Source organism: Mus caroli, chromosome 19 (genome assembly GCF_900094665.2).
Source record: "Mus caroli chromosome 19, CAROLI_EIJ_v1.1, whole genome shotgun sequence".
In the NCBI taxonomy this organism is placed as follows: Eukaryota; Metazoa; Chordata; class Mammalia; order Rodentia; family Muridae; genus Mus; species Mus caroli.
The window spans coordinates 46,717,450-46,737,086 of NC_034588.1; the positions used below are offsets into that span (position 1 = coordinate 46,717,450).

Below are 19,637 nucleotides of genomic sequence, written 5' to 3' on the forward strand. Positions count from 1 at the left end.
TGAACTTATATCTACCCATTAAGCTATAAAATGTTATTTAAATTATTTGCCATATCTTTATGCTATTAATGTTGCTATTCATATACTATAAGACTGTGTATGTGTATGTGTCTGTGTATGTGCATAGATTGCAAGATTCTATGTTTTAAAATTTTTGAACCCTTCAAAGTTCATTATAGTGGGTGAGGGTAACAAATGGTAGCAAAGAATAATGACGCCTATATGAGAAAAGGTCAAAATGAAACTCATTACTTTGCATGATAACCTAAAAATTTAATTAAAAATGAATAGAATATATTCAGAAAGTTCATGGATTACAGATACAAAAACAGCATAGTAATATTTTCATCTCAGTATTAATTTCAATTGATAAAAATAACATTCAGAGTTGTTTAATTTTTAGTTTTTGAAGAGAATAATTACACACTGCAATAATTGTGATCTTCCTAGGAACTATATACACAGCTTATAATTATATGATTGTTTTAATAGGCATATAGATTTCCTTATAAGCATTCCTTTTGTACCCTATTTAAGATAAGTTTAGTCCACGTGTATGAGGACTACATGTGTATTTCAAAGATGAGGGGAATTAAAACATCCATGGTTTTGGAAATTAGAAATAATAAGGGGTAATATATTTTATATTTCCGTCCAGTCTTCTTTATTTATAAGTGTATATATACATATATTCACATTTTATGGCAGTACTAGCGATTGAATCCAAGACCATGTGCGTTGTAGGCAAGTAAGAGGTCTACCACTGAGATGCTCTCTGCCCTGTGCTTTCCATACAAACTATTATTTCACCCCGTAACATTTTAAATTCCGCTCTTCACATCTCATAAAAATTTTCTTATTCCTCTACATACTTTAGAAAAATCATTTTATTTTTATTTTATGTGTATGGGTGTTTTCCCTGGGTGTATATCTGTGCACCACGTGTGTTCTTGGTGCCCATGAAGGTCAGAAGAGGGTGTCGGATCTCTTGGAACTGAAGTTACAGATGCTTGTGAGCCACCTTGTTGGTGCTGAGAATTGAACCCGGGTCCTCTGCAAGAGCAGCCAATGTTCTTAACTGCTGAGCGATCTCTCCAGCCTCTAGAAAAATAATTTTGATGGAAACCATCTATGTTAAATATGATTCCGTCACAATGTCTTTAATTAGTTTGTATGAACGCATTAAATCTTTCTTGACACCTAAAAGCTGCTGTTAATACGTAAACAAGATTCTAAGCAGGTACACAAATATGCATATATTGAAATACATATATCTTTAAAACCTCTTCACGTGTCTTGGCATTCATAGACAATCTCAAATGTGGGCTTCATACAACCTTCTGTAGTGAAGTCTAACAATAGTTTAACAATCTTGGAACCAGAGTCAGGTTGATAAATGTGAGTGGCTGCAAAAACTATGAATTGTGTGCTGCTTCCAAGGGTGGGGAAGTGGGTGAAACTGCCAATATCATCTAGGGGCCTCTGGCTAAAATGATGATAGATATGAGGATTGTCTTATTCTTTTAACTTTCTCCTCTCCTGTTCTGCTACTAGGTTCAAATACTTCATCTTTGCTTTGCTTATGAGGTCACTTCCTTAAATAACTAAGGCAACAGGTGATCCTCCTGCCTCCGAGGGTTGGGATTAGAAGGAGAGTGCCAAAACTACATGAAATTACTTTTAAACTACCAACTGTATTGTCTATGGTGCTATTTATTTTGTGTAAAAAAAATAAATAAAAATAAAAAGAATCTGTCCTACAGTTTATTGGAGTTACTATCTGTTGTAATTAGGGTTTATTCTTGCTATATTTTCCAATTTTTTTGAACTCACATGCTTCTTAATAAAACCAACTGGTTTATTTTTCCTCTATGGAACTCTTTGGGGGAACTCTTGAGCCCACGAAGTCAATTTTCCCATGCAATAGACTGTTTCTATATTTTAAATTTCGAATTGTTTTGGTTTTCTGGGTGGTCCTAAGATTAACTTTGGAAACTGGGGCAATGCACTTGTCACTGCAACGGACTTTCTAGTGTTCTGCCTTTCAGCTCCAAGAGAAGCATTCCTGGGACTTAGAGACATTTTTGCTTCTGAAGACAAACTCACCTCCCCCTTATTGCTGCCTCTGTCACTCTGATGCCCATTATGTTTTATTTTTATATTTCAGTGTCTTGAAACTATCTTATATGTAAAATAGCAATATGTGTGATAGTGACACATAACTTCTTTAATATCTCCATTAGCGTGAATATTGTATGGAGGCAGCTATACAATATCTGTCTTATTGGCAACTGTGGTATCCCTGTCTATAGCCATGTCTGCACATATGGATCAATTCATATGTACACTCTGTAAACCATAGATTCCTAGCAAGGTATGCAACATATAATAGTCAGCCACTCCATTGCAGTTTTTTCATGTGGAATTATTTTGGGATTCTCTTATGCAAACAGCACCCAAACATTTAGTTTCCTTTAAATATTCATTTTTAAAAAAAATTGTGGTGTGTGCACGCACACACATGCAATTGCATGCGTACTTGTGAACATGTGGAGCTCAGAGTATTACTCTTGGGAGTCAGTTCACTTCTGCCACCTTGTGGGATCAGTGGATTGAACTCAGGTCATGGCCAGGCTATGCAACACATACATCTGCCCTCTAAAGTTGCCGTGCCAGTTTCAAATATAAACTTTTCAAACACTCATTTCTATTATTTCCTTAGGAAAGAAGCAAACAAATTACTGATAATTCAGAAACTAAATTTAGGTCTTTGGTTTTTATTCCACTTTTTAGCTTGCTTCTTGTCTTCCTTTTTTTCTAAACAGCAATTATTTTACTTAAATTAATGTCTAAGAATAGCTCGTTGAACACAGCAGCTTGAGAGCTAGCCCAGAAGAAGGGCAGGGAGGTGTTGATTCTTGACAAACAGCAATTGGACACGTAATTAGAGGTGCTGGCTGGGTTAGCCTTGCCCTGTGAAGCCACCTCAGAGATCAGTACTAAATAAAATGGACTTACTGATAATGCTAAGCTAAAAATTAAGGGTTGAGTTTCATCAAACATTTATCTAGTGCCCCCTAATGGCAATGTCCAGTGCTAGATGCTGGAGGATGTAAAGAATAAGCTGAAATAGAGGTCTTTGCTTAAATGTGCACAGTGGGAAGAAAGGTATAACAGGATCTGTTTACACAAACACAATATCCACAGCCTAAATATGTTAGCATGACAAACAAGCCAGAGAAGGGCATGGACATTTAATCTGTGTTGGGGCCAGGGGAGCTTTCTCCACTTAATGTAGGCTGAGCTTAGCAGGGGTGCTGTACCACTTACTAGTCTGTTCTTTCAAACGCGTTTCTTATGCTCCCCTTTTCTAATCCCTGTCTCATCAATGCCACCTCAAGGGCTCTAGTGCCCACAAGGAGAAGAGTGAGGAAAAGAGCCATTTTTTCCAGTCTCCTCTGCTTGGACAGCCTCAGAGGCCTTAGTTTTGCTTCTTCCATGGCTCAAACTCTAGCCAAACCTAAGTGCTGTGAATGCAGCTTCAATCCAGTTGTCCTGGCCCAAGGATTCTGGTGATGCCTGTGCCCCTCCAGCTTTGAAAAATTGCAGGCTTCTGCTGGAGGTTTGTCTGCTCTTTGCTGCCTTATTTCCTCTTCTGTTACTCAAGCAGTAAATCCCCCGTGATTAATCACTTCCGTGTAAATTACCTAGAGACATTTTCTGCTTTTTGATTTCACCCTGACTGACATGAGAGACAGACCATCCCTAAGGAGACAGAACAGCACAGTTTCTGGCCTGTAAAGAAAAGAGGCGGCGGGGTACTTAATTTAGGAGGTTAAAGGCAGGCTAAAAATAGTCAAGGCTCCTATGCATTCTGAAACTGGGCTAATTAGCACCGCCATTCTAACCCGGCTAAAAGGCAAAGGATGGTTTATAAGGAACAACATGTATCCAATGAGATTTCAATTATGTAGGCAAGCCAGGTGCCTGGAAATGTTTGGATCTTGTCTGAGTTTCTTTCTTCCACGAATTTCCAACCAACCATTGACCCTTTTGGGAATCACCTGCCCACCGAGAATGACAAAGCTGGAAGAGGTAAGTTTCCCCCCTCTTTATATGGAGGAAGCCACTGCAGCTTATGGATGATGAGGTAATTAGCCCAAGGTCACACATCTGGCCCAGCCAGATGTGGAAGCCCCCTCTCCAGTCCCAAATGCAAAGCCCCTTTCATCCTACCCTAGGAGCCCTTAGCGTGCCCCAGGTTCTGTCCCTTGGTAAGTCCAAGGTTTTGAATTGCTTTGTTCCTTATGAATAGTGTGAAAACTCGAACTAATAGCAACGAACCTGTCACTCATTCCAAAGTAACCATTTTGGCATGAGTTTTAAGTACAACACCGTTCTTTCATAACGGGACAGACATCATACAGTTAACTGGAATGTAAATAGAACTCAGGGAGTAGAGGAGTTTGTGAGTGAAACACAGGAGAGCAAAGAGTTAAATGTATTTGCACACAATTAGCATTTATGAAATATTGTTACTATATCTTTTTTTTTCAAAAAAAATCTAGACCATGTTTTAGAATTAAATAAACACATTGAGGCCAAGGCTTTAGAGACATTATCTGTTTAATAAATATGATTGTAAAAGCAATAAACAAGAGCAATTATACATTACACTACATAGTATTCAACAAAAAAATACATCAAAAAGTCATTTTAAAATTAGAAGTAGTTCCAATACTATAAGAAAACTTTCAGTTTGTTTGTTTTTTTTTGTTTGTTTTTAAATTGGCTTCCTATAAAAATAAGTTGGCAAATGAGGGGTTTCAATGCTCAGTTGGAATCCTGGAAAACACAGAACATCTGCCAAGCACCCCATTGCTTTCAAAGTTGCTGTTTGAAACTTCTGGGAAAAAAAAAAGAAGCAAAGCAAACCACTGCAATTTGGACAGTGAATCCAATTAGAATAAGGCAAGGGGGAGACGTTGGTGGGAAGTTCAGGGTAGACCCTGCACAGTTTGCCCTCTGGGCTTTTAAGAAAGGTTGCAGTATCCAATTTGTAGCTTGCCCTGAATCTTACCTTCTGTGGATTCCTCCCTAACATTCCTTTGGCCTTAAGTCCACCAAACTCCTCATTGTGTTTGCACCTGCTATTAGTGAGAGATAGGCACTTGGTTCCATCCCACTTGTAGGTTCTAAATGTCTCTTTCTTGTTGGGATTTGGCCGCAAAGCCCGGTATGGTGGTTTTCCAACTCGAGCAGATATCACCATCACCTGGATGGCTTGGTGAAACGGTTGGTTGGAACAGCCATGACTCATAAACAAAAATAACACTATTGATCCCCTAGGATTTCCAAAAGAGCAGGGTCTGTGTTAGCCTGGTTTGAATCTGCATTTCAAGCAAGTGTGGGTAACACTGATAGTCTTGACCTAGGCATCACACTTTGAGATCCACTAGCAAAGGGTATAGGAACTTGGTGGTCCTCGCTAAGAAGTACCTTGCCTCACCAACCACCTACACCTACGGGTGAGAGGGAGCCTTGAGCAGAGGCACCAGAGGACCCCTGAGAAGCTGAATGTACAGCTAACCATACTAGGTATTATCCAGGATGCCAGGAATCTGATACCTATCTCTATTTTACATGAAGACTTACAGACCCTTCTCCCCCGTGTCTCTTCATTCACCCATTGTCCTTTTATTGACAAATACATTTTCACAATATTATTCTAGGCAAGGCACTGTGCTAGATCAAGAATGTTGTTCGTTTTTTATAATGATTTTTTAATTAGAATTAATTGAACTGCAACACTGAGGATTCCCTGTGCTGATTTGAGTGGACCTATTTTGGTTTCTAAATCCTTTTGTCTTCCAGACTAAATATGGAAGACTCCAACTGAAGAGAATAATCAATGAAGATGTTTCCTATGAGATAGGAAGCCTGGCAGGTTGAGAATTGATTATGTCCCCAGGCAAAATTGACCATATAAATTCACACAGGACACCCTCTTCCATAAAGCTTTCTGCTTGATTAACTCTGACCCCAGCTTTCCTACTCTCCCCTTGCTCAGCCATACAAAGCAAGGGTCATCTGATCACTGAATCAGCCATTCACAGACAGGGTTCATACTGATCATTGGGATACAGCAGGGCCCTTGACAATACCCTGTTGTTGGCTTTGGGACAGAGCCAAGAGGGAGGAGTGGTTCTGGAAGTGGTTGACTAGAATAGTTTTCATCCCAACTTGAGATTGGGCTTTTTCTAGTACACTGAAGTGAAGGGACCTCAGTCATTAGAAGAACTTCAGCAGGAGCCCTGCTCCTTTCTGTGGGCCTCTTGCATGATTCCTCTAGGGAAACTGGCTTTCTTTTGCTTTGCAGCCCTGAAGGTTGTAAGCCTTACTTTGCTGTAAGTAAGTCCACCTTTCCATTCATATTGACTTTTTCTTTATCAATACCATGATAATTGAAGATCAGAGCACACACATGGAGTCCATCTTTAATTATCATATTAAATGGTCAAATTCTCATTCAAATATATGAGAAGACTGATTTTTATAGGATTTTCAATACTCACATATTAAGTCCATTAACCTGTTTCTCCTTGTGGTTAAAAATCAGTTTTATTTTACAAATATGGTTATTCTAGAGTGGAAATATCAGATAACAGCAACTATCACAGAAGATATTACCTTCTAGTATAGTCATACTTTCCAAACATTTCTCAAGAGACTCTTCTAGAATTGGACCACATAAGATTTTTGTTAATGCACAAACCATCACTGTTCATCTCTATGCTTTCCTTTCCAAAGCACATGTCCAGGTTTGGATTGCTATGGATGTATAAACTCTTTTACACACAGTATATGTTTCCAGGTGAGAAAACCAGAGGTATTTGGCAAAGAAAGGTTTGTGGGGAGGAGATAGAGGGGAAATATAACTGAAGCCAGCTGGGCAGGACGCAGCCTGGCCAGAGCACAGGGAAGCTGGCATGCTTGAGAGTGTACAAAATCGATAGAGCTAAAGACTTGTGAGAGAAGGAGGCAGGGCTGTGTAGGCTGGTCCAGTTTTAGGAAATGTAAGGTTGAATATCCAAAAATCTAGCAACACATTTGAGCAGAAAAAGAGAGAGGCATCAAAAGATAAAGGAGACCAGGGAGAAGAATACCCTGAAAGATGTCCAGAGAACATGTTAACAATGGATGACCATCCAAATGGGAAGGTAGGGTGCCAAGTAAGTAGCGGAGAAAAATTCCCACTTGTTTTTGTCTTTGTTTTTACATTCCTTGGGGTAGGAGTAGGGAAAGCTGCAAGGAGAAAAGTTGATCGGGAAACAAAGGTCTACTTCTGATACACTTTGCTTCCCAGGCTCCCTTCTGTTCCTATCGAACCTGCAGACATGGATTTGCATCTTTAACTAGCATCTTTATCCCTGTGGCCACAGAGAATGGAGAGAAAGCAGCCTGTGGTCAGTGCTGACCAAAGGAGCCACGAACACTAACTCAGGAAGGAACTGTGACACTAGGAGCACAGAGAAGCAGCTCAGGGTTTGAGTCCTGCGCATGTGTTTGTGTTTTAGGAAGCGGCTGGGCATGGTTAATCCACCATCAGCCCCTAGGGCTAAAATAGCTGTTAAGTCTAGAGCCAAGTATGTTTCCAAAAATACATGCAGATTTCCTTGGCCTCTATATGTTATGAATTCTCTACAAACATGACTGATCAGAAAAAGAGAAGAGAGAGGGAGGGGAGTGTTTTCCATTAAAATCGAGCACCTGTACACTGCCCCTCCAGATGTGTTCTCAAGGTATTATCCACATGCACAGGCTTAAAGCTAAAAAACCCTTGTTGTCTGTGTCTGAAGAATTTAAAAGTCCCGATGCAGTGAGTGTTTACTTGTTATTTTGGATTTTTGATTGTTTTTATTGTTATTTGTTTGTTTGTTTTACTGGCGTCCTCCATTCAAACATTTACATAGGTAGGGATTTCTTTTGTGCTTTGATTCTCAGCAACTATGGAAATACTTCCTGGCAAAATAGGAAACAGAACAACAGAAGAAGAAAACAAAACAAAACATAAAGTTAGTGGTCATGAAGGATGATGCACTTGACAAGAGCGAAATTCTTTTCTGATCAGCAGGTCTCTCTCCTGTAGCCTTTGGGGTTTTTTTTCTTAGATTGCAAACTGTGCCCCAGCAGATCCCCGCTTTGGCGATGAAGGTGGAGTGGCTGGTCTTGGTCTTTGCAATCGGAGAGATGAGTCACCAGGTTGAGCAGAAGGGGAAGGAGGGGAGGGTAAAGCTACTCTCCTAAGAGAAAACGTGTAACACTTACTCATTTAATGACACTGGAAATGGAACTGTGTCAGAGGCTGCATTGTGCTGCGAAATGTTCAGAGCAAAGGAAGGATGGCTACTTTAATAAGCAGCCACAGTGACTCACACCACATAGAGACGGAGACAGAGAACCAAACGACCCCCTGAATACAGCAGCATTTGAGATGCTTTAGAAGGGAACAGACAGAGTGCATAGTGCTACTCTGGACAGGAAAACAGAAAAGCTTCTATACATTTTAACCCTAAGCTATTGTGTCTTTTTATCACCCAGTCTCCACCAAATGGAAGAAAATGAACTGTGAAAATTGGACACCAGACGTGGCTGCAGTTGTTATTATTATCTCTGGCTAGTGCTACCCATTGCATTTAAACTTCCTCTAATACAGCCACAGACCTTTCTCAGGTCCACTTAAAGAGAGGATTCACTTTTCATTTGCAAACATTTTTCCCCAAGTAACAGATGAAAAAATCTTCTCTATAAAGGCCTTCTGGCATCGTGGCATTAGCGTGAAGCATGGAGTATCATATAATTTCTCCATCTCGGTCAGCCACAGCCAGAAGGGCCGTAGGAGGGAAAGGAACCTGCAATGGTGAATCCATGAGTCTGACTAAGTTGTCAAAAAAATTCTGTAATTGTTGTAAGATTTAGCAATTGAGCTTCAGGCTTACTCCAGCTAGATATCAGACTCTAGTGCTTCGATTGCAGGTTACACAAAGCTGCATTGACACCTGATACCAAAACTTCTTTTCAAAACAGAGTATGGCATCTATCTTCCCCTCCATAGTCTACTTCTCCAACTGGGCTCTCATGATCCCCAAATCCTACGTATTCTGCAAACAGCATGCTTTTTCTTGACCACATTTCCAAGGTGATAGTTTCAAGACAGCCACTGGGCTAATACAAAACAAAACAAAAACCCTAAACCCCTCCCTACAGTTGAGTTAGCCAATCTCCTTATGGCTGGCTCTTCTGGTATTTTAAAGCAATTTAGTCTCAGAATTGCCTATAGTAGGGACTTGTATGTTTTGTTCGAGACATTGCACACCCTGTTTGCTGCCTGTCTTTCTGCCCCACCTCCCCTAGACTCAGAAGCTTTTCCTTTTAAAATAGCATTTAGTGAAAAGACTATGCGCATAGCTCATATACTTTGGAAGCTTAGTGTTTAAGAAAGAGATTAATTTTGAAAAGAGTGGAGGGAGGTGGGGAATTTAATGAGAGAAAGAATAAAGCCATAAAGGAGCAAGAAAAGGGGCATCTTAGCTTTTTCTCTCAAGAATGTTAGAGCAGAAGAAAGTCATTACGTAAAGCCAGAAAGGGGTTAGAGGGCAGGTTAGTTGACTACTCAGCCTAGTTAGCTGATGGCCACCGGGCATCATTTACCTAGGAGCTGGGATTCCACCTTCTCATCTACAAGCTGGCCAGGCCTCCTGAGGTCAGGGTGAGGGACACTGGGCCTGCTTTCAGGGTGGCTGACTGGATTGATCAGCTCTTGTTCTTTCTCATTTTGCATCTGGGCATAAACATTAATTCCGGGAATTTTCCTAAAACATTAACAGAGAGCATCACCGCCCTGTACCAGAGGCAAGATTCACTGTGATTTATTGCTTCTGAACCTGGCAGAAAGAGGAGGGAGGTGGGGGTGTGGGGTAGGAGGCAAAAGAAGAAACACACACCTTTTAAACTTGTAGATGACGAATACAGCGAGCCCCACAAACACCACAGAGAGCAACATCAGCATGGCAGATCCGCTGTGGGTAGGAGTGAGGTCCACCAGTGGAGCTGGGGAATAAACAGAGCACGCGCATTAGCAGAGACTTGCGAGGGTCATATGGTTCACACTCAAGCTTGGAAAATTCCAGGAAGCCACATGGAATATAGGGGTATGATACATGGTCCACAACTACAACGCATATGAGTGTGCCCCAGTCCTAAGTATGCCCTAGCTTATTTGTTCAAGCACTACAATAGAACAGGGGGAAACAGAAGAGACCCTATATCCATTTAACCCACTGCTTACTGTAAAGATTGGGGCTGGTTGCTTCGCCTTAATGTGTCATACGTGACTAAAGAAAAATAGTGCACACTTCACTGGATGGGGTGTTTTATTTACTTATCAGTCTCTATCAATAGTTCCTTTAATTATAGTGTTGTTGCTATCATCATTATTAAATAATCAATCATATGACTGATGGGCTTACATCTTGATGAAAAGCCACTTTAGGCTGAAACTATCAAACATATAACCTACTCCATAGAGCTCGCTGAAAGCCACATAGATGGCATCAGAACCCTTACTTGGCCTTATACCTGGTTAGGGAAAAACCATCTTTCTTTTTTAAATTTAATTTAATTTTATTAGCAATTTTCTTTATTTCCATTTCAAATCCTATCCCGAAAGTTCCCTATAACCTCCCCCGGTCCTGCTTCCCTACCCACCCACTCCCACTTCTTGGCCCTGGTGTTCCCCTGTACTGGGGCATATAAAGTTCGCAAGACCAAGGGGCCTCTCTTCCCAATGATGGCTGACTAGGCCATCTTCTGCTACATATGCAGCTAGAGACATGAGCTCTGGGGGTACTGGTTAGTTCATATTGTTGTTCCACCTATAGGGCTGCAGACCCCTTCAGCTCCTTGAGTACTTTCTCTAGCTCCTCCATTGGAGGCCCTGTGTTCCATCCTATAGATGACTGTGAGCATCCACTTCTGTATTTGCCAGGCATTGGCATAGCCTCATACGAGACAGCTATATCAGGGTCACTTCAGCAAAATCTTGCTGGCATATGCAATAGTGTCTGGGATTGGTGGCTGATTATGGGATGGATCTCCAGGTGGGGTAGTCTCTGGATAGTCCATTCTTTCATCTTAGCTCCAAACTTTGTCTCTGTAACTCCTTTCATGGGTATTTTGTTCTCTATTCTAAGGAGGAATGAAGTATCCACACATTGGTCTTCCTTCTTGGTTTTCTTGTGTTTTGCAAATTGTATCTTGGGTATTCTAAGTTTCTGGGCTAATATCCACTTATCAGAGAGTGCATATCTAGTGACTTATTTTGTAATTGAGTTACCTCATTAAGGATGATATCCTCCAGATACATCCATTTCCCCAAGAATTTCATAAATTCACTGTTTTTTATTAGGTATTTATTTCATTTACATTTCCAATGCTATCCCAAAAGTCCCCCACACGCTCCCCCACCCACTCCCACTCCTTGGCCCTGGCATTCCCCTGTACTGAGGTAGATAAAATTTACACAACCAATGGACCTCTCTTTCCACTGATGGCTGACTAGTCCATCTTCTGATACATATGCAGCTTGAGACACAAGCTCTGGGAGGTACTGGGTAGTTCATATTGTTGTTCCACCTATAGTGTTGCAGATCCCCCCAGCTCCTTGGGTACTTTCTCTAGCTCCTCCATTGGGGGCCCTGTGATCCATCCAATAGCTGACTGTGAGCATCCACTTCTGTGTTTGCTAGGCCCCAGCATAGTCTCACAAGAGACAGCTATATCTCTTCATTGTTTTTAATAGCTGAGTAGTACTCCATTGTGTAAATTACCACATATTTTGTAACCATTCCTCCATTGAGGGACATCTGGGTTCTTTCCAGCTTCTGGCTATTATAAATAAGGCTGCGATGAACATAGTAGAGCATGTGTCCTTCTTACCAGTTGAAACATCTTCTGGGTCTATGCCCAGGAGAGGTATTGCTGGATCTTCTGGTAGTACTATATCCAATTTTCTGAGGAACTGCCAGACTGACTTCCACAGTGGTTGTACAAGCTTGCAATCCCACCAGCAGGTAAAATCATCTTAACAACCTTATTTTATAATAAAACATTCAATGTTTTATGTAATTTACTGAGTACTAACCTAAAACAGAGCAGCAGAATGGCTCTATCACACTATTGTGAGGTAGATACATTTAAATATTCTAAGTCAAAGATGATCTGCTTCATCATCATCATCACCATCATCATCATCACCATCATACCGATGCTTTGTACGTAAGATTTTCTCACCAAGCACAGAAAGCAGTCAAACCATAAATAAGAAATGTGTGTCTGTCTGTCTGTCTATCTGTCTGTTCATATAAAGTATAAATTAGCTCTATCTTTTCCTTGGTAGTTGCAAGATGAAAAACTGCAAAGCTAGGAAATGTTTCTATGTTTATGGTGTGTTTTTGCACCCAGGAAGTTGATGATCAAGTGATGGCTTTCAAATGTCAGTACCCTGATGCTGGGGTAGAGGCATTCCGTGCAATGGGCTCTCGAATTTCCTCACCTTCAGAAGTCCAGCACCTCAAGTACACAGACTTCCTCACAGACAAAGCTCAAATCTCTGTATGCATAAGACGTCCATTCCTCTCTGAGCTTTCTTTACCTTGCAGTTCTAGGAAGCATCTCTCCCCAACTCCTCAGGGTCAAAACTCTTGCACTTGTAATGATTGTTTGCAATTAATTTTTACCATATCAAGCACTGACATTCAGCAAATGTGATATCGTTCAAGCCAGAAAACAATCCACCTGCACCTTATGGAAGCATGGACAGTGTGACCTTTACCTTCCATCAATTTAAGCAAAGCCCGATACCCAGAAACGCAAGTGACCTTTTAGCACCCTTTCTATGACTTTTCCCTGTTGAAAGCCAAGAGGGTGATGCTCTGGTCATCCAAGCAGAAAAGTTCAAGAGTAAATGACTACAATATTAATGGTCTCAGACAAGACCCGTGGTTGCATCCACTCTGTCTGCTGTTTGAAATCTTATATTTCAGCTGATACCAGAAAACATATTTCGTATGACTATAAAGTCAGTGAAAAGTAAAAAGTCTAGAAAGTTGAAGCCTCTTTTTCAGGAAATAGGCCTAATTTATTCAGGAGGATCAGCTGTTAGCAGGCACTGGCTATAAGGAATTCTCTTGTTTCTCTCCACTGTAAGTCTAGAAGCTTTGTGCAGTTAGAGCCTGTCCTGGCACAAGAGATGATGGAGGAGCCTCATTGCAGTGGAACACCCACAGTCATGGTGTTTTGTATTATGATAATAATAAAAAAATGAAGTTCTTGGTATCATCAGCAAAGCCCAGAAACACACCTGAGTGCGTGCTGCTATCAGTAGAACACCACAGGAGAAAAGGGCACTTTCCATTGTTACAAATATTGTCTTGACTATTTTTAACAGATGGAAGACAGGGGCTGTTAACCATATGACACAAACAAAAGCAGCTATGTTCCTGAGCTACCCTACAGAAAGAACTTCAACTAGTTAATGGACAAGACCAAACACACCCAAATAACCAAAATGCTATATGTCCCATCTTGTGCAAAGGACCAAGACATTAAAAAGAACATTTCTCAGGAAGGGGGTGGTGGTGGTAAGGATAAACTGACAGCATAGGAAGGAAATTCACTGGTGAGATGAGTTAAAATATTATGCTTTGAAAGGAGCCATTAGGATCCTAGTTCATATACTTTTAAATTTTGATCAGACACACATGTGTATGTGAGGAGATGGGTCATGGATAGACAGACAAACACACACAAACAGAGGGCAGAGAGAGGGACAGAGACAGAGACAGAGACAGACAGACAGACAGACAGACAGACAGACAGACAGACAGACAGACAGAAGATAGACAGATGATAGAACAAATGTCATCTCAGGACCAATCTTGTCGTTTCTGTACTTGCATACAATTCCAAGCTCAATCAGTTCATTGTTTTGAAATAACTCTGCCTCCCCAACTTGTCATTCTTTGTTATCTCGATATCAGGAGCAGATGAAAGGGATAAGAATATAATGCAAAGGTAGCCTAAAGTGAACCATTAATGTGCGAATGAACAAATTGTGATCCAGAGGGGCCTTGGATGATGATGACTGTCAGAGGCATGAATGAAGTTAAATTCTGCAAACCAAGCAGAAGGCCACTGTAGCACAAGCAGAAAATGAGACGTGCAGCCAAGAAAACCACAGAGCTTATTTGAATGGGTAACAATTGGGAATTTTTGTTGTCAATATTCTTTTTTTCTTGTTGAGACAGAGTCTACATAGCCCTGGATGTCCTGAAATTTACTATGCAGACCAGGCTAGTCTCAAACTCACCTCCTGAGTGCAAGGATTAAAGGTATGCACCAATAAGCTTGCTGTAAATTTGAAATACATGGAAAGTAATATGAGGAAGTTACCTTAACTCTGTTCTTACTCACATGAAGTGAAACACACACGCACATGAGTGTGCATACACAGACACACCTGGACACTGGCTCCCTTAGCTTTCCTTCCATCTCCCATGGCTTTCCTTTCACCCCCCATTGCTTTCCTCCCTTCTGTCTGAATTTTCCAATCTTACATCATTCACACCCAGATCCCCATTCTTAGAGAAGCAGCAATAATATTGCTGAATAGTTGTCACATTCTTTGGAGATTGTTAGTTTCTGTAGTTTGGGTTCTAGGATGTGCTATCCATTCTACCTGGCAGTGTGCATCTATCAGTCACTTTGGGGAAGCAGGAGAGCAGCCCCTCAGGCAGGCAGGGGAGCAGCACACAGCCAACAGCAGCAGGCAGACTGAGTAGCACCGCCCTAGGTGTTCCGTGTTTCCCTTCTGCTTGCTGATCTGTGCTTGCACATAAAGCTGTCTATTGCTATTCATACAGAGGGGTCTGCATATCTTAATTTCCCCAATATTTAGGTGTGTTTGCAGGCTTTGCTGAGGAATGGAAACTGGTGATAAATGGATTTGGGCTTGTTGTGGAGAATTAGCATAAATTAATTCCTCTACAATTTCAGCTTCATCAAGGTAGATGTGAGGGAGGAAAACTCAGAAAAGGTTTTTGCCATTATAGATGCACAGTGTATAACATAGATACAAGCACTACTCCAGTTGGCTGGACACCCGACACCTCTGCTCACACACCATTGCTAAAAGCCTGTGAGGGACTTGGTGATGCTTTGAATTATTGTATTCTATTCACCAGAACCTGAGTTGATTATAGTAACAGAATGTTACCACATCCATAAAAGTGATTGACATACAGGAAATGCCAACGTCATAACCATAGATCTGCAAGTGCCAGCAAGATCAAAACTCCATACTTGGGCTTAGGTTTGGGGCTAACTCAATTGAGGGAAGCTCGGATTCCTTATCTGAAAAAGACAAGTGAAAAATAATCCGTGCTTCAATACAGTTGTGAAAAGTCAAGAGATGGAACTGACTATGAAGAACAGGGCACACCAGACATGGTAGGCACTTTATGCTATCATATTAGTAGTTCCATATGCCTGAAAGTACATTCTAGAGAAGGAGAGGGAGAGGGAGAGGGAGAGGGAGAGGGAGAGGGAGAGCTGAAAGATGAGGAAAGAGTTTCTCAGTGCAGTCAGTTTGGGGGAATAGAAATCTTGGTATTTCCCTACCTGGAGATTCTTAGTATACATCAGTTTATCAAGTCCTGCAGGAGGGAAACATGCTTATCCATGCCATGACTTTTCACATACTCAATCAACCAAGATCCTTTTTAAGTGTAGGTCCAGTTCAGCAAGGGGCTTGCTTGACACTCTTCTCCTCCAATGTTACTTTCATTAAGAAATTGCAGCAGCAAGCACACTCTATTTGAATTTTCAGTTCTTTCCTTCCCTGCCTCTGAAGCACACCCAAGACTTTATATTTAATACTTGAAATATAAAATTAGTGGCACCCAAATATTTAGAAGAATGGGTGGGGGACATGCTATTTACTTTATACATCGCTGGACCAAGGGTTTGTTTTGGCTACGCGTGTTAGGGAATGTTGACCCCAGTGCGGAAGGTGTGGTGAGAAGAACAGAAAGATCCTGGTCACACTGGGTCTATCGTCATAAAACAGCAATGAATTCTGATGCTCAAATCATTTCATCCTTTTTATTAACTCTAGAGTTTCAGCCCGTGGAAGGGTATAATGCGCTGGCTGTTAAGGTGGATCTTCACACTTCAATCACCCTTACTTATCTAATCTATCACAGTCATGTCCAGATGCTAACCAGATCTATACAACCCCTCAAAGGCATGCCCAGAAGATTGTCTCCCAGATGGTTCTAGATCCAGTTGGGTTGACATTCAGAGGGATTGAGGTTATATGGCAATGTCACAGAAAAGGTTTTTAGAATGAAAAGTTGGCAGAATGGCTTCCATTTGCAGTGCGCCCTAGCAGGGATCATGGCTTTCCCTTTAGTGCATACACAATCGTAACCATGGGTATCATAAGGCTTCCTCCAACTCTCAGAGCTAACTGTGATGCAATGGACTGAGGGATGTCCAGCACCCTGAGTTTCTATATAAACTACCAAACCCCTGATCACTGTAAGTAGTTGTATTCTAACAGAAAAGAGAAAGAACCCTTAAACCCTTCCATCCAATCCTGCCTACTGCTTTCTACCTGAGGGCTTTCCCTGGGAAGGTTCCAGTAAACCAGGGGCTCCATGGCAAGTCAGATATTTTCTTAGTCTTCCATACTCACTCCATTAAAGTCAGTCCCTTGTGCCCTGTGAGGATTCCTGAACCATGAACAGCCCACCCCATCTTCTGAGTGCTGGGATTACTGCCATGTGCCACCCTACCTGGTTTAAACAATGCTGGGATCAAGTCCAGGGAGTGTGAATAACAGGAAAGCCCTTGACTATATGAAGAGAGATAGCTTACTTAAAAGAACCAACCAAGAATCTATTGCAAGCTAGAATGTTATTTCAACATTTTATATGCATGCATGATATATATATATATATATGTGTGTGTATATATATATGATATATGTATAATATATGTATATCTATGCATGCATATGAAGGTGTCACAGTCATTTAATCACATTGGAGGGGAAGATATATTTATGTCTCTTGGCACCTGTTATTATTTATCATAGTACCACAGTGATTTAATGACTGTCAAGAACTACTCTGGAACAACCTGGTTGTTTAAAGAGGGAAATATATTTAATTTTAGAAAAAAATAGAAGGGAATAAAAATACTATTATCATGGCTTTACTCATAAATGACTTACTTGTAAATAATAACTGGGCAATCAGAGAGTAAGAGGCAAATACATTTATTGACTGTGGAAGAATTTCACTAGTGCTAATTTCATCTCTAAATGGAAAGTGTTATTGCAACAATTTATTTCAGTTTACACTTGAGCGCTCCACAGCAACTATTTGGCATCTGCATCGATTATGCTGTGGCTTCGATTACACAGTAGTTTCTATAACATCCTGCCTGGGGCTTCTGTTACCTCACACGGAAAGCATCTTTACCAAGATGGAGCTGAAGAGCCAAATTCACATAGTGTCATAATCTAGGCTGAAAGCTACCCTTTCTTGCCCACTCTCACCCTTTCCTCCTAACCTAATCTATATTAGTGACTGAACTGGAAATGTCACTCCTCTAGTGCCTCCGTGATATCTGTTTATTGCACCTGAAAAAGAAGTTAAATCAGTTGGCAGCTGCACAGAGGGCAAGGTGACAGTTTATGACAAAGCCCACACATGCCCTGGACAAAGGACGATTTTCTAAATGTAGTTTCTTGAACAAGGCAACTAATGGAAGACAGGAAGGGACGGGAACAATATTCTCACACATTTTTTTAATTCTTTTATTTAATGTGAGTTTGAGGCTTTTTCTCTGCCGAACTTCAGCTTTTTGTTTTTACATTTTTAATCATATGAGCCCCAATCTCTAGGAGACCAGGAACCTACAGGGAAACTGAGAACAAAACCATGGCATCTCTGAAATACCAGTGGAAATGACAAGAGCATAGCATTTTCTCCTCATATTAGCATACGAATTGCATGTAGAAGATAGCATTTGCTTAACTCTTATACAGCTCTCAGCCTTTCAATTCGCCCTGCCACTTAGAGATTCTAGTTCACATTTTAATCGTTTGCAATAGCTTCCCAGACACACCTCTTGGCTGCCCTTCGCCACTTATCTTGGTTATGGATATAGTATATCCCATATTTGGAGGTATATTTTACTTACTACGTACTTCCTCTCACAGTTGTCTGCCCATTCTGACTATTAGGCTGCCTCTACTCATGCCAAGAAATTCTATTTTAATGTTTATTATTACATTAGTGTCACAAGCCTTTCTTCTCTGCTTTAGTAGATGTCCAGAGCTGTAAATCAGATTTAGTGATGGAGGGGAGTGTCGAATAGCTTCCCTCATTACAGATAGATTTCTGTTCAGAAATTGCTTTCTACAGGATTGTACAGACTGGTGAGGGATCTGGGTATATATGTACAATTTGGAGACATTGAGAAAAACATAAGGTCTAGATTAGCAGTTCCATAGGATCCCAGGATTCCTCATTCTAGACCATGAGCCCCTCAGATCTCCATTTTTATGATGTTTCATGGTTTAACTGCAATGTGGCCCGGCTATGGACCAGGTAGTCTGTAGCAAAGTTCTCCTGCCTTGGCTTGGAGACAGGTTTTTCAACCATCAAAGACAGCTTTATGAGACAGGCACTTTAGCAAACCACATGAAACTCAAGAAGAAGGAAGAACAAAGTGTGGATACTTCGATCCTTCTTAGAACAAAATACCCATGGAAGGAGTTACAGAGGCAAAGTGTTGGAGCAGAGACTAAAGGAACGACCATCCAGAGAGTGCCCCACCTGGGGATCCATGCCATACACAACCACCAAACTCAGACACTACTTTGGATGCCAACAAGTGGTTGCTGACAGGAGCCTGATATAGTTGTCTCCTGTGAGGCCCTGCCAGTGCCTGACAAATACAGGAGTGGATGTTCACAGCCTACCATTGGACTGAGCACAGAGCCCCCAATAAAGGAGCTAGAGAAAGGATCCAAGGAGTTGAAGGGGTTTGCAGACCCATAGGAGGAACAACAATATGATCTAACCAGTACCCCCAGAACTCCCAGGGACTAAACCACCAACCAAAGAGTACACATGGTAGGACTCATGTCTCTAGCTGCATATGTAGCAGAGGATGGCCTAGTCGGTCATCAATGGGAGGAGAGGTACTTGGTCCTGTGAAGTCTCTATGCCCCATTGTAGGAGAATGCCAGGGCCAGGAATTGGTAGTGGGTGGGTTGGTGAGAAGGAGGGAGGGGGAAAGGGTAAGGGGAGGAGAAAGCAGGAAAGGGGATAACATTTGAAATGCAAATAAAGAAAACATCTAAAAAAGAAAGAAAGAAAGACAGATGGACAGACAGACAGACAGACAGAGAGAAAGAAAGAAAGAAAGAAAGAAAGAAAGAAAGAAAGAAAGAAAGAAAGAGAGAGAGAGAGAGAGAGAGAGGGAGAGAGAGAGAGAGAGAC

General features: G+C 41.1%; 1 protein-coding gene across 6 annotated transcripts in view; it reads right to left on the reverse strand.

Annotated features, from left to right (window-relative positions):
* Positions 1-254: 254 nt before the first annotated feature.
* The window catches only part of Sorcs1 (sortilin related VPS10 domain containing receptor 1), a 522,478-nt gene continuing 503,095 nt past the window's right edge, over positions 255-19,637 (reverse strand). The window contains exons 25-27 of one of the 6 annotated variants that reach the window (XM_021151491.2): positions 10,005-10,110; positions 9,712-9,872; positions 4,609-8,303 (exon numbers count right to left, since the gene is read on the reverse strand). In XM_021151491.2, coding sequence (XP_021007150.1) covers positions 8,296-8,303; positions 9,712-9,872; positions 10,005-10,110 — 275 coding nt within the window. In that variant the 3' untranslated portion in view covers positions 4,609-8,295. Of the gene's footprint in view, positions 1,102-4,608; positions 8,304-9,711; positions 9,873-10,004; positions 10,111-19,637 lie in introns of those variants that run through there. The other 5 variants (XM_021151488.2, XM_029472739.1, XM_021151490.2 and 2 more) reach the window with 5 other exon arrangements.